Consider the following 15,441-nt stretch of genomic DNA (forward strand, 5'->3'; position numbering starts at 1 on the left):
CAGAATTAAGAGAAAACAAAAATGTCAGGCATACAGTCTATGCCTAGTAATCATTATTTTTAATATCACCCCTAGTGAGCTATGACTGTGCTAGACCTTGAACTGCTATCTGCAGCACTCCAGATACTTCATGAATACTTGACCTATTACCTATTGATTGACTCCGCAGCCAACATGCGAACTTGGTGATGATTATCAGCAAGAAACTGTGGAAATACTTCATTTACAGGAAGATCTTTTCCCTTTACATTCAGAATAGACCATTTTGAATAAGGATCAGCCTATGGGAAAAGATCAATTGAGGTTAAAGGTGAAATACCAAGAGAAAAACTACCCATTAACAAATAGAAATAAAGACTGCTTTTAAAACATCACTGGAGACCTTACTAATAATTAAAGTGGAATAACTTACCTCAAGCAAAGTTTTAAGGCATTTTACTAGTGCCATTCTTACAGAGAATGTACTTTTCCCCTCCTTTGTTAAGTGCCTGAAATAAAGTACATGTCTTAATATCAAGTAATTATTCCAATAAAAACATAGTCAAAAAAGAAATTACTGGACATTAAGATTATTCTAGGCAGCTTCCAAAATTACTTTCCATGATAAATTTAATTCTCACTATGCAGTATATGCCATTTTTCTCACCTTTCAAAAATTCCAGCTAATAAATTGGTTTGAAAAGCAGCTTATTTTAATGTATTTGTGTCATATGATTATACCTCATTTGGGGGCTATCACACTTCAGCTAACCATGTTATTGAAAACATGCTTGAAAAGGAAAACATTTTTAGTGTTGTATATCAAAGATTTAAAAAACCATATTCTGTATTGATTCAGAAATCCTTACTCACCAAATGGTATGAGGGTCCTGAATTACATATATATGCTCCTCTATAATATCTTAGTATTATCTCACACTGTGATTCTGTGCATGAAACAATCAGATACTGACAAGGCCAACTTGTTCACTTTAGGAATATAAACTACTCAACTGATTTATTAGACTTGTTGTACTTTGCTTTAATTCATCATACTTGTCAAACTATTAAGTGGTTCAGAATTCAAACAGAAATACACTAAACTCACTTTAGGAAGCCAAGCCTTAAGCAGAAAACAACGTAGTTCTTCAAGCAATTAAGAAGGGAAATACAACTTACATTTCAGTATTGTTAAAAAACATATATAGCTACATTCAAGGATTAGAAGAAAATCACTAAAGTAGAAATGCAAAGTTTGCATTTGCACGCAAAAGTGGCAAAAGAAAAACACGAACTTCATAAAATAATCTACACCCACCAAAATGCTCCAATCACTGTTAGAAACTGTCCTTGAGCATCCCTTGTGTTCTCATCATCCATATTTCTGTGACACAGGTTCATCACTACGTGAAGGACATGGTTTAAAATGGTTTTACAAACATCTTGGTCACGGTGATAAGATGAACACACATTGCTGTGGTGGAAAAAATTTAACTTTATCAGCATAACAGAACACACCAGTTTGGTTTATAAATTTAGAGTGAATATTCTATATGGTTTTCATGTCTTACGGTAGTGGTTTTAGAAGTTTTGCAACATCTTCCATTGGCAAGGGATATTCTTCTCCAGGAAGCGCCTTTAAAAGCACTAGATACTAAGACAGGGGGTGGAGCGGGGCGGGGGGAGGGGGGAGAATTAGTTTTTTTTGTTCAAATGATATTTATATATCATTCACTTAAATAAATACATATATGCAAACCATAAATTCATATATATAAACACATGTGCCTACACATACACACTTGAGCAGTGAATTTTTTTACCAGGCAATAGCAGGAGAGTTTGAAGTCAAAGACAGTGGGACACAAATCCTAGCACCACAATGTTACTACTTGTGTGGTTTTAACACTTGCCTTGTCATCTGCCTCTTTGTACTCTCAGCTGTAAAACAAGGATACAGCACTTAACTGGCCAGATTACTGTGAAGATGAAAGGAAATGCATGTAAAGGTCTAAATTTTTTTGACACCGTTCAGTGAGTGACAGCTGTTACCACTGTTGGGATTAACCGTCTGAGCAAGAGTCTGAAACTATGTCACCACCTCTGAAAACAATACTTGAGGTTTAAAACTTCAATGGTTAAAACCTATTCTATTAATGAATTTTAGAAAGCAGAGATAAATATGCACAGTGAATAATCCAAATACCCTGACTTATCGTCCTGTAGGCTCTCTATGGTACAATATAAAGGGCTTCTCAGCAACCACTAGTATAATGGTAAGTTATAACTAGGCAGCCAGTTTCTGACATGTCAAATAATTTTCTTGCTGTATTAAGAATCAGAAGCCTTCCCCCACCGCCATCATCTATATGTAGAAAAATGTTTCTTACTCCTTCTGATATTATAAAAAGAACATTAAGTTGGACCATTTTAAATATACGCCATGAGAGTCATGTGTGATATTAGTGAGTGTCTTGAAATGACTTTTTAACATCAAAGCCCCAGAAAAGGATACAGCTCTCCCAGCTGGTTGGGGCTAGAGACATTACTAGAGTGTTGCCAGGTTGGAAACCAAGGGATCAAACAGGACTCAACCTAACATATTTGCCAGAGCTAGGAGATCAGCCAGGATGTTCACCAAAGCTAGAATATGACAAGAAATTCTATCAGGGACTCAACCTCAATATTTCCAAGGGATTCTAATTGGCATGTTTCCCATGGCTGGGGAAATCACCTAACATGTTTGCCAACTTGCTGCCTGTGACTAGGGATATGACCATAGACTCATCCAGCATACTCACTGAGATAGGAGCTCCCACCACATGTTCACCAACATGGGGGCTAAGCACCCATGGTCAGGAGATAAGTTATTTGTAATAATATTAAGTAAACAAATCCATCGAGGTTAAGTGGAAAGCCAGATTTCTTACTCTTGGAAAGGGAGCTACACATATGGACAGAGAAAAATAAATTCTACAGTGCTGGATTGGAATTGGAGGTATCTATCTGTAAATGAGTAGGCTGATGAAGGAAGCAAAGGAGAGAGATTACTTTTGTTTAAATCTAAATTTAATGAGGAAACATGAGACAAATTCAAACAGTAGGATTCTATACAGCGGCTATACTATTCAAAAATAGTCATGAAAGATAAGGAAAGAGTAAAGAACTCTTCCACACTGAAAGAAAGTGAACAGACCTGGGAACTAATAAACGATCATATTTATTAGTTAACATGATATAATGTTAATTTCTTGATGATTATACATCAATGTTAATTGATGTATAATTAACTGTACAATGTTAATTTCTTGATGATGATACTGTGGTTATATACGAGAGCATCACTGTTTTTAGGACATATACACTAAAGTAAATGGGCATCATATTTGAATATTTAATGTCAAAATGGTACAGAAAAAAACTATGTGTCTGTGTGTGTGTGTGTTTGTGTATGGGCATAGCATGCAGAGAAAGATAAGTCAAATGTAGCAAAATGTTAATTACAGAGGCTTAGGAATGAAATATATGACATTCTGTAGTATTTTAACTTTATAGCCACTTTGAAATTACATTAAAACATTTTAAAGCATACAAACCAAGGTCAAGGCAAGATTCAGACTTCAATAACAATGTTATGTATTATTTTCATATTCAGAGTCTGTGCTTCTTGGCCTGATTTAAAATAATTTATAAAAATTATACCCAAAGCAAAGAAATCTATCCAAAGTCCATTCAAGTCTTAATGTTACAGTATCCACTTAAATGTTTTTACAGCACATTAAAAGTATATTTTATAACAGTCTCAGATTCATTTCTTAAGGAAGCAATTTCAATTCGTCAAAGGTACAATGTGATTCTTATATGTCAGTCCATTACATTTAGCTAGCAAGATCAAGTACACTCAAAGCACTTCTTTCACTGAACTCACCATGTGTAAATGAAGAGATCTGTTAGGGTCTAGCATGCTAGAATCAATTAACATTAATAATTCCCTCCGAATATCAGCTGCCCTAAATGACACAGTGTTAGTCTGAGCAGTGGTTACACACATACACAAGAACTTGAGCATGTCTAAAGAAAGTAGATCTTGCTTTGACAGATGTTCTTCAGCTAAAGGATTCATGGCACCTAAAAATAAAAAGCACTTATTAAGACTAATAGAGATGGGGAAAAAAAAGACTAACAAAAGTGTAAAACAACCACATACATTGAACATTAACACAAGTATCTTCCCTGAACAACAGAAAAAGAAATAAAAATATATGGAAAGCAAAACTATAATAAATTTGATTACACACTAAAAGCTTCAAAATTCTTTATAAAAGGTTACTCTAGGATTCTGTCATCAAAAAATAATATATGGAAAAATATACATGGGCAAATAGTCACTGCAATATCATTAGAAAGGGATCTAAATTTCTGACAATAAACAAAATGGCCTAGTAAATTACAGTATGTATGTTAAATATGCTATTATACAGCCATTAAAAAGTATGATTATCAACAGCACAAGTACCTAAATGAAAAAACTGCTTCTAGTTAATGTTAAAAGAAAACAGACAAAGGTATAAAAAGGCATCTGAATATTGATGCTGATTATAATTTTGAATTATATGGGTCTATGTAGAAATAATAGAAAAAAGGTAAACAATGACTGCATTATGGGTGCTTTTGCACATCCTGCTTATTATTTCCAAATAACCAATATGTTTAGTTATCCAAAAATGTTTTTATTTCTTTAGCAATTATTTTAAATTCGCCCATGAAGGATAAAATAGGAACTGATAATAAATTCAATTAAATGTGAGATAATTCTAAACTGTATGGAAGGGAACAATCCTAAATGACTACACAAAAAGGAAATAAAATGAGCATAAAATAATATATATGAAGGCTTTTATAATATCAAATAATACTAGAAGGTTAAAAAAAAAAATCTCATGCAATAAAATGTATTTACCAATAGTAATTTGGCTCTTTCCAGATTCATTTGTATCAGTAACACTACTAGCAGGGGAATCATTAAATAAACTCGTATATGACTGATCCTCCATCCTCGTTAGATTTTCATCAGTATCTTCTTTCAGTGATTCTACTTCTCCAAAGTCAAAAGGCTTTTTGATAATGAATGCCTTCAAACAAGAGAAAGAAAGATGTTTCAAGCTGGCTTCTTTCAGAAGCACTCTGCAGTTAAAATTGACCTAATCAAACAATTCAAGAATCAGGTGTATAAAATGGATATATAATCTGCACTGTCAATATAGCAGAATAATGCACAATCTTTACAAGTGACTTCTTACATTAAGAAACTTCATACTGCTGCAAACTGATGAGGGTGAAGGCAAGATTATAACTTGACTATATAGAGGACAGAATGACTATTTTGGAGGACAATGACAATATCTATCAAAAAGTATCAATAAAATTCATATTCCATTTGAACAAGAAATTCCATTTGTAAAATTTTCCTACATCCTTCAGAGGCACAAAAAGAAGAAGACAAAACTAAGAAATTTACTGCAGCAATTCTTTGGAGGAAAAAAACAAACATTTACAATTTTAATTAAGATCAGTTAGGTTAAAATACATATATGCTATTTTCATATATAATATAGAAACACCACATTGCTGCAAAACAAAAAAACAAGTAAGGCAGTAAGGTATAACTCTATAAAGCAGCACGGAAAGATGACTCAGATTTATCATTAAATGAAAACAATCAAGTTACAGAATATTCTTTCACTCATTAAATATTTGAATATCTACTATGTGCCAGGCACTGTTCCAGACAAAGAAGTATGCAAGCCATTGATATGAAAAAGAAAAATATATGTTGCTTGTCTAGTAAGGTTTTTGTTTTTATGAATAGAGAATTCTTTTGAATTTTGGTACATTATATGCAAGTAATGCTCAAAATTCTCCAAGAAAGGCTTCAATAATACGTGAACCATGAACTTCCATATGTTAAAGCTGGTTTTAGAAAAGGCAGAGGAACCAGAGATCAAATTGCCAACATCCACTGGATCATCGAAAAAGCAAGAGTTCCAGAAAAACACCTATTTCTGCTTTATTGACTATGCCAAAGCCTTTGACTGTGTGGATCACAATAAACTGTGGAAAATTCTTCAAGAGATGGGAATACCAGATCACCTGACCTGCCTCTTGAGAAACCTGTATGCAGGTCAGGAAGTAACAGTTAGAACTGGACATGGAACAACAGACTCATTCCAAATAGGAAAAGGAGTACGTCAAGGCTGTATATTGTCACCCTGCTTATTTAACTTCTATGCAGAGTACATCATGAGAAACACTGGACTGGAAAAAGCACAAGCTGGAATCAAGATTGCCAGGAGAAATATCAATAACCTCAGATATGCAGATGACACCACCCTTATGGCAGAAAGTGAAGAGGAACTAAAAAGCCTCTTGATGAAAGTGAAAGTGGAGAGTGAAAAAGTTGGCTTAAAGCTCAACATTCAGAAAACGAAGATCATGGCGTCCGGTCCCACCACTTCAGGGCAAATAGATGGGGAAACAGTGGTAACAGTGGTCAGACTTCATTTTTCTGGGCTCCAAAATCACTGCAGATGGTGACTGCAGCCATGAGATTAAAAGACGCTTACTCTTTGGAAGGAAAATTATGACCAACCTAGACAGCATATTCAAAAGCAGAGACCTTACTTTGTCAACAAAGGTCAAGGCTATGGTTTTTCCAGTGGTCATGTATGGATGTGAGAGTTGGACTATAAAGAAAGCTGAATGCCGAAGAATTGATGCTTTTGAACTGTGGTGTTGGAGAAGACTCTTGAGAGTCCCTTGGACTGCAAGGAGATCCAACCAGTCCATCCTAAAGGAGATCAGTCCTGGGTGTTCATTGGAAGGACTGATGTTGAAGCTGAAACTCCAATACTTTGTCCACCTGATGCGAAGAGCTGACTCATTTGAAAAGACCATGATGCTGGGAAAGATTGAGGGCAGGAGGAGAAGGGGATGACAGAGAATGAGATGGTTGGATGGCATCACCGACTCAATGGACATGGGTTTGGGTGGACTCCAGGAGTTGGTGATGGACAGGAAGACCTGGCGTGCTGTGGGTCATGGGGTCGCAAAGAGTCAGACACGACTGAGCGACTGAACTGACGTTATACAGAAAAAAGTACTGAGTCTGAATGGTTAATTTCCAAACACTTGGTCTATTATTATTCATTGAGAAATTAACAGACAAGCATATGGTATTGATAATAAGAAGCAAATACATTCTCCCCTGCAAACCAAATAACTTTATTAAATTTCCACATTTTTAAAGCATAAGATTCCATATACATGGAAAAGCGAAGTGATACATCCCTTTTCAAAGAAATTTCAAAGTTATATAAAGTATGTTAGAGTCAATGAAATATCATAGTAAAACAGGAAGCATACTTACTAAACTTTTACAAATATCTGCAATGTCATTCATTAGCTTTGATGTTAATAATCGTAAGAAGAAGCCAGATGCAATCTTATTTGGACTGTGCTGTAATTAAGACAAAACAGCAAGCAACAATATAAAAATAATTATTCTTCACATATAATATTTTCTCTTAGTGAATAAAATGTAGATGTTCTTTTATACTGGAAATTCTCTACCAGAATAAGCATGGATAAATAGTTTACTATTAGGAACAAGACATACATTGCTTCAAATATACTTACCTCTTTCTTAAAGTAATAATAACTGTAGCAAATATCTTTTATTGGACATAAACAACATTAAAGTAAAATACTAGCTACTGCCCCTAAACATACACAGGCAATAATCATAGCTTACAGTATATTCTTCCACTGTCTCCTTCCCCTCTTATCCCCCCAAAAAAACACTTCTAAAAATACATGTTGATAATACTGCTAATATGGCCACGTACTTAACATTAGCTTTAAAAGATGTTTCTGGTTATTATCAATACTCTGGCCTGACTACCCCTCAGGCCTCCTTCAAATAAAAACAAAGATTACACATAGCAGCAATCCTTCCACCAAATTTTATGTAAGTCTATCTGGGCAGAAGAGGGTAACATATGTGCCTGAATAGTTTATCTCTGCAGTGTCCACAAGCCCTTGGGTAGTGGTATGCATACCACATACCTGGTAGTCAAAAAGCTTTTATTAAATGAATGAAAGTACACTGGCAATAAGTTATCACTTAGCTGTTATATAAAAGGAGTAAGACAATCTCAGAAACTTTCCTGAAAGTTTCATGAGAAACTCAGATTACCTGTTGCTTTATTTATCTGAGTACTATCTTAATTTATCAATTTAATTTAAAATCAGTATACCTACTTATGAATGGATCCCCAAAACAGTAAGGACATCAACCAATTATCAACCTCCTGGAGAGGCTACACTGTCAAGCAGGAAGAACATCTTACCTTGGAACAGTTATGTAAGCAACTTGTACATAGATGTATCATATTTCTCAATGAAACAATTCTAGATTCTTCACTTGTCTTATTTTTAAACAAAGTGATACTTTCTCCAGCATACTGCATTAGAGACTATTAAGAAAAAAAGAAGGAAAAATCCAAACTTCAGGTAAAATCATAGCTTGTTGAAGGTTTTTTTTTAATTTTACTTAACAGGTAAAATTAATCCTTTCAAGAAGTTATGTTGGGTACATAATTAAAAATGAACAATTTTTTAAAAACAACAAATTTTATACCATGTTATCTTTACAAATCACACAACTGACAAAACAATACCCAGAGTTAGTTAATTTCATGCTTAGAAAGACTATTTGATTAATGCTTTTAAGAATTCTTTAGGATAATTGCTTCAGGAAAAACTTTTTAAAAGGATAGATAAAAATCCTTATTTTTGTTAATGAGATTGATTTTCAACATGATATTATTTCAATTGCTGCATTTATATTGGCTTAAAATAATTTCAAATCTTAAGAAAAGAGACACAGTATTATCTCCTCTCAGACTACATAAATGAAACAGTTAACCTATATAATAGTCTGTTTTCCAAACAAATATACCAATTTTCCCAGGAATATATTTCATTTAAATTAATCCAAAGTACTATTGATATAAATCTTCCTACCTTGGCTTTCTGGAATAATTCTGATTTGTATGCTTCCTCTTCAGCTATGACACCCAGGTAACAATAGCAGCCAAGAACACCCACCAAAAGACTTGAACACCGGACAAACATCTCTGAATTTGAAGTCTTAAAATATAAAAAGTTTAAGTGTACAGAATAAAAAGTTTTTATATATTTCATAAATCATTTGGAGTACTATTGTTTTTTGCAAGAGCAAATTTTGTCTTCACATTAAAAAACTACAGTTAACTAAATTAATAGTGCCATAATTCTGATCATCTCTAAAAAACATCTAAGGGATCCCTGCAGAGCTGTAATAACCAGGGTTCTCAGGAAATACAGAAGCATGTCCTGATGGCCAAGTAACACATCTTTTTCAAAAGTGGCTCAGTGTATTGCACACATACGTCCTTAAATATATGAGGTAAGGAAGAAAGAAAGAAAAAATTGATAGGCAAATAACAATCTATAATTCTTAGAATGTGAGCAGAAATCAGATTTATGCATAAAAAGACATTAAAATGACATTTTCAGTTTCTAAGAGATAAGGATCTTGATTTACTCAGCTTTTCAAACTCCACAGACAAGTACAAGATATTTTTATCAATAGCTACTGTCAACCAATTTTATAGAATTATGTAAGAAATGTGCAAATGTTTACAAACAAAAAAAAAGATTTTCAGATTTTTCTGTTCCTATATTATATGAAATGGCATTTTAGGAAAAAACACAGGAGATCTCATTACTCTATAATGAAAGTAGTTATAACTATAATCCAGAAGAAAGACAGTAATTAAGACCAAGATAGATCAAATAGGCACGTTGTCCTCTCTCTGGTTCTTTGGATCATAAGTTATGGCTACTGAATCTAGCCATAGTAGCTTGTAGGTTTTATTTTAGTCAACAAATACTTAAACATTTATCATATAATAAGGTATTGAAGAAGATACAAAGATCAAGAGAGATTATACATGCCCTTTAATGAGCTTCTAGCATAGTTTAAGAGATATTGGTGCATATGGTACAAAATTGGAGATATCAAGGGAACAGTTCATAAAAGTATGGGCATGATAAATGACAGAAACTGCTAGGACCTAACAGAAGCAGAAGACATTAAGAAGAGGCGACAAGAATACAGAGTGAGTGAGTGATAGTTGCTCAGTCATGTCAGACATTTTGCAACGCTATGGACTGCCAGGCTCCTTTGTCCATTAATTCTCCAAGCAAGAATACTGGAATGGGTTGCCATTTTCTTGTCCAAGGATAAACAGAATAACTATACAAGAAGACACAGAAGAACTATACAAAAAGGTTTTAATGACTTGGATAACCACGATGGTGTGATCCTTCACCTAGAGCCGGATATCATTAGGAAGCATTCTACAAAACAAAGCTAGTAGAGGTGATGCAATTCCAGTTAGGCTACTTCAAATCCTCAAAGATGCTGTTTTTAAGATGCTGCACTCAGTGTCAGTAAATTCAGAAATTTCACCAGTGGCCATAGGACTGGAAAAGGTCAGTCTTCATCCAATCCCAAAGAAGGGCAATGCCAAACAGTGTTCGAACTACCATACAACTGCACTCATTTCACATGCTAGCAAGGTTATGCTCAAAATCCTTCAAGTTAGACTTTAACATCATGTGAACTGGAAACATTCAGGTGTAAAACGTAAGCTTTGAAGAGGCAGAAGGACCAGAGATTCAACTGCCAACATTCGTTGGATCATGGAGAAAGCAAGGGAGTTCCAGAAAAACATCTACTTCTGCTTCATTAACTATGCTAAAGCCTGTGACAGTATTCAGTTCAGTTAAGGCCAGTTGCTCAGTTGGGTCCAACTCTTTGAGACCCCATAGACTACAGCACACCAGGCTTCCCTGTCTTTCACCATTTCCCGGAGCTTGCTCAAATTCATGTCCACTGAGCTGGTGATGCCACCCAACTATCTCACTGTGTGTCATCCCCTTATCCTCCTGCCTTCAATCTTTCCCAGCATCAGTGTCTTTTCCAATAAGTCAGCTCTTCTCATTGCGTGGCAAAAGTCCTAGAAGGTTCAGCTTCAGCATCAGTCTTTCCAATGAATATTCATGGTTAATTTCCTTTAGGATTGACTGGTTTGATCTCCCTGAAGTCCAAGGGACTGTCAAGAGTCTTCACCAACACCACAGCTCAAAAGCATCAATTCTTGGTGCTCAGCCTTCTTTATGGTCTAACTCTCATTAAAGCAGAAGTAGTCAATAAAGCAGAAGTAGGTGCTTTTCTGGAACTCTCTTGCTTTTTCTGTGATCCAACGGATGTTAGCAATTTGATCTCTGGTTCCTCTGCCTTTTCTAAATCCAGCTTGTACATCTGGAAGTTCTCAGTTACACAGTGTTGAAGCCTAGCTTAGAGGATACTGACCATTACTTTCCTAGGATGTGAAATGAGTACAATTGTGCGGTAGTCTGAACATGCTTTGGCATTCCCCTTCTTTGGGATTGTAATGAAAACTGGCCTTTTCCAGTTCTGTGGCCACTGGTAAGTTTTTCAAATTTGCTGGCATATTGAGTGCAGTCCTTTAACAGCATCTTTTAGGCTATGAAGTAGCCCAGCTGGAATTCCATCACCTCCACTAGCTTTGTTCACAGTGATGCTTCCTAAGGACCACTTGACTTCACACTCCAGGATGTATGGCTTAGGTGAGTGATCACATCATCGTGGTTATCCAGGTCATTAAGATCTGTTTTGTGTAGTTCTTCTGTGTATTCTTATCACCTCTTCTCAACATCTTCCGCTTCTGTTAGGCCCATTATCATTTCTATCCGTTATTGTGCCCATCTTTACATGAAATTCTCCCTTGGTATCTCCAATTTTCTTGAAGAGATCTCTAGTCTTTCCTATTCTGTTATTTTCCATTTTTTTGCATTGTTCACTTAGGAAGGCTTTCTTATCTCTCCTGCTATTTTTTGGAACTCTGCATTGAGATGGGTATATCTGTCCTTTTCTCCTTTGCCTTTCACCTTCTCTTCTTTTCTCAGCTATTTGACAGTATGGATTACAACAAATTGTGGTAAATCCTTCAAGATATGTAAATACGAGACCACCTTACTTATCTCCTGAGAAACCTGTATGCAGATCAAGAAGCAACAATTAGAACCAGACATGGTTCTAACTGACTGGTTCAAAATTGAGAAAGGAGTATGACAAGGCTGTATACTGTCACTCTACTTATTTAATTTATAAGCAGAGGTCATCATACAAAATGCTGGTCCAGAATCACAAGCTGGAATCAAGATTGCTGGGAGAAATACCAGCAGTCTCAGATACGCATATGATACCACTCCAATGGCAAATAAAGCGAAGAGGAACTAAAGAGCCTCTTGATAAAAGTGAAAGAGAAGAGTGAAAATGCTGGCTTGAAACTCAGCATTCAAAAAATGAAGATTATGGCATCCGGTCCCATCACTTCATGGTAAACAGAAGTAGAATCAGTGACAGATTTTATTTTCTTGGGCTCCAAAAATCACTGCAGATGATGACTGCAACCATGAAATTAAAAGACGTTTGCCCCTTTGACAAACCTAGACAGCATATTAAAAGCAGACGTATCACTTTGACAACAAAAGTCTGTATAGTCAAAGCTACAGCTTTTCCAGGAGTCACGTGCAGAGTAAGGGCTAAACCATATAGAATGCCAAAGAACTGATGCTTTTGAATTGTGGTACTGGAGAATATTCTTGAGAGTCCACTGGACAACAAGGAGATTGACCAGTCAATTCTAAAGGAAATCAACCCTGAATATTCATTATAAGAACTGATGCTAAAGCTGAAGCTCCAATCCTTTGGCCACCTGATGTGAAGAGCTGATTCACTGGAAAAGACCCTTATGCTGGGAAAAGACTGAAGGCAAAAGGAGAAGGGATGAGAAAGACGATGAGAAAATTAGACAGCATCACTGACTCAACATACATGAATCTGAGCAAACTCCGGGAGACAGTGGACAGCAAAGCCTAGCATGCAACTCCATGGGGTTGCAAAGAGTCAGACACGACTTAGCGACTGAACAACAACAACATGAAAATTAAAAGATATACGGCTGAGATTATCAAAAAAGGCTTTCGTGAGGATTTTGACATGTGGATTATTTGAACACAGAGAAATGGGTAGAAAGACATAGGAGTTTTGATAAGAGAACAACACACACAATGAGAATTTTTTGATTTTAAGATGACAACGGAAATAATATGTAAGACATCACTAAATGACTGCTTAAATATGGGTGACTGTTAGTTCATTTATCAATGACTTCTCTCCCTTTTCATGCAACCAAAATCTATTAGATTAGTTTAAATTATGTACTTTTCTGTTATCGTAAAATTTCCCTCTTCTGAGTTAAGGTTCTTTTTCATCAAATAATCTGTATGTTCAAAACCATTATTACTGCCCATTAACCTACCCAAAGAAATCTACTTCTTTAATGTCTGTAAGAATTTCTGGTTAAAAAAGTAATTCTTTTTCTTCAGTTTTACTTTTTTCATTCTAAGTTTTTTTGCAATTTGTAGACATGTGCTATTACTTTGCTTTTAAAATTAAGCTTCTCATCATCCTTAGGGCCTTTCCTGACATATTTCTCCTTCCTAACAGTCTACCAAAGTAGAATCAAACACAGGCTTTAGCTCTTCTTGAAAATCTCACCTCAGATGAGTAGTTATTTAGAAGCTGTTCTGACAGTCTCAGAAGATAGCGATCCAGTGACTCCTTGAGGTTTTGGTGGACAGAAAAGCCTACACTGGATTGGTGCTTTTCTATTGCATGTTCTTTCACAATGGTTAAAAAATCCATCTTGTCAAAAGTTGTCTGAAGAAACAGATCTTCAGCTTCTGAGAATGAAGGTTCTTCTGTATCTTTTTGGTGTTGCTCACTTTAAAGAAGTAAGATTTTCAATTTATAAGATCAAATTGTCAACTATTTTACCTTTATATAGCATCTATCTATCACAAATAAAACATTAACTTAGCATTAACATTGAATCTATGTTATTCAAAGATTGCTCATGTAATTAGTGAATTATTCTTTAAATGCTTTTCTTCTTTGGATTTTTATAACTACTTACATTGAATTTCATTATTCAGTAGCAATTTCACTAACAAATGGACAAGAGAAATAAAAGATTCAATCTAAAAGGCAAATTCAGAAGTATTAAAAAAAACATCAATTAACAACAGATATAAACATTAAGAATAACATTATCTGAGGGACTTCTCTGGTGGGCCAGTGGTTGAGAATCTGCCTTGCAATGCATGGGACACAGGTTTGATTCCTGGTCAGATCCCACATGTAGTGGAGCAACTAAGCTTTCACGCAGCAAGCACTAAGCCTGTGCACTCCAGAGCCTGCTTGCCACAACTAGAGAGCTCAACTACTGGGCCCACATGCCAAACCTTCAAGAGTCTGCATGCTACAATGAAAGATCCCACGTGCCGCAACTCAGACTTGAGGCGCTCAAATAAATAAAAAAAAGAAAATGAAAACCAAATTATCTGAAAACTTTTCCCTTTTTTTTACATTTCTCCAAAATGTAGATTTTTTTTGTATTATGCCCTCTTGAGAAAGACTAGAAAACTTCATGCCAGTGAATCATTTTCAGTCACAGTGATAAACATAAGCCTCTGAAGTCAATCGACTAAAATGAGGTTTTTGGATTTTTGTTTTCCCTATACTAAATTATCATTAGTTTTTAAAGTAGTCATTCAGATTTTATTTGACATATAAAAAAAGCCTTTTCCATGTGTTTATGTTAATATTCCATCATAAACACATTATAGAACATAAATTATAATTATTGAAGTTAAAGAAACTTTTCCCTTGCTAACAGTTATAATTTTTTTAATTGACCAATTTGGTTCACAATTTTTAAGATGTAGCTACCACTCTGCTAAAATTATTATCTTTGTTAATTAAAACAACACAGAACTCCATTAGGAAACATACCATTCTGGCACACTTTGGAAAAAATTCATTGCTGCTTTACAGTTTTTCATAGTGAGACTCACGAGAATTTTCTCCAGGGTAAGATGAGGAAAATTACTATGAAGTAAAAAATAGAGATCTTTACTTAAAAGACCAAAAGCCATTTAAAGCATTCTTTAAACTTAAACGCCCACACTTAACTAAAAATATTGATCTCTAAAATGTGGACCCCAAATTAAAACTGTTTCCATCTGTACTAAATTTCTTAACAACTGAAAAAGTACTTAAGGAACATAAATTTTATGTTACTATCATTTTCAACACTTCTAGATGTAGGGCCATATTCAATTTTCAAAGAGCCTAAACAACTATGAAATTCAAGTCAAATCACTAGGATCCAGAGAAACTCCTTCAATCACTCAGTTCCAATT

General features: G+C 35.0%; 1 protein-coding gene across 7 annotated transcripts in view; it reads right to left on the reverse strand.

Moving 5' to 3' along the window:
* ATM (ATM serine/threonine kinase) overlaps nt 1-15,441 on the reverse strand; it is a 153,422-nt gene that overhangs the window by 98,397 nt on the left and 39,584 nt on the right. For all 7 annotated transcript variants that reach the window (XM_027563834.1, XM_027563829.1, XM_027563831.1 and 4 more), the window contains 11 exons: nt 15,032-15,127; nt 13,736-13,961; nt 9,064-9,189; nt 8,388-8,513; nt 7,406-7,495; nt 4,940-5,111; nt 3,908-4,107; nt 1,551-1,633; nt 1,298-1,453; nt 413-488; nt 151-281 (listed from right to left, as the gene is read on the reverse strand). In XM_027563834.1, coding sequence (XP_027419635.1) covers nt 151-281; nt 413-488; nt 1,298-1,453; nt 1,551-1,633; nt 3,908-4,107; nt 4,940-5,111; nt 7,406-7,495; nt 8,388-8,513; nt 9,064-9,189; nt 13,736-13,961; nt 15,032-15,127 — 1,482 coding nt within the window. The remainder of the gene's footprint in view (nt 1-150; nt 282-412; nt 489-1,297; nt 1,454-1,550; nt 1,634-3,907; nt 4,108-4,939; nt 5,112-7,405; nt 7,496-8,387; nt 8,514-9,063; nt 9,190-13,735; nt 13,962-15,031; nt 15,128-15,441) is intronic.

This window comes from Bos indicus x Bos taurus, chromosome 15, assembly GCF_003369695.1.
Source record: "Bos indicus x Bos taurus breed Angus x Brahman F1 hybrid chromosome 15, Bos_hybrid_MaternalHap_v2.0, whole genome shotgun sequence".
Taxonomy (NCBI): Eukaryota; Metazoa; Chordata; class Mammalia; order Artiodactyla; family Bovidae; genus Bos; species Bos indicus x Bos taurus.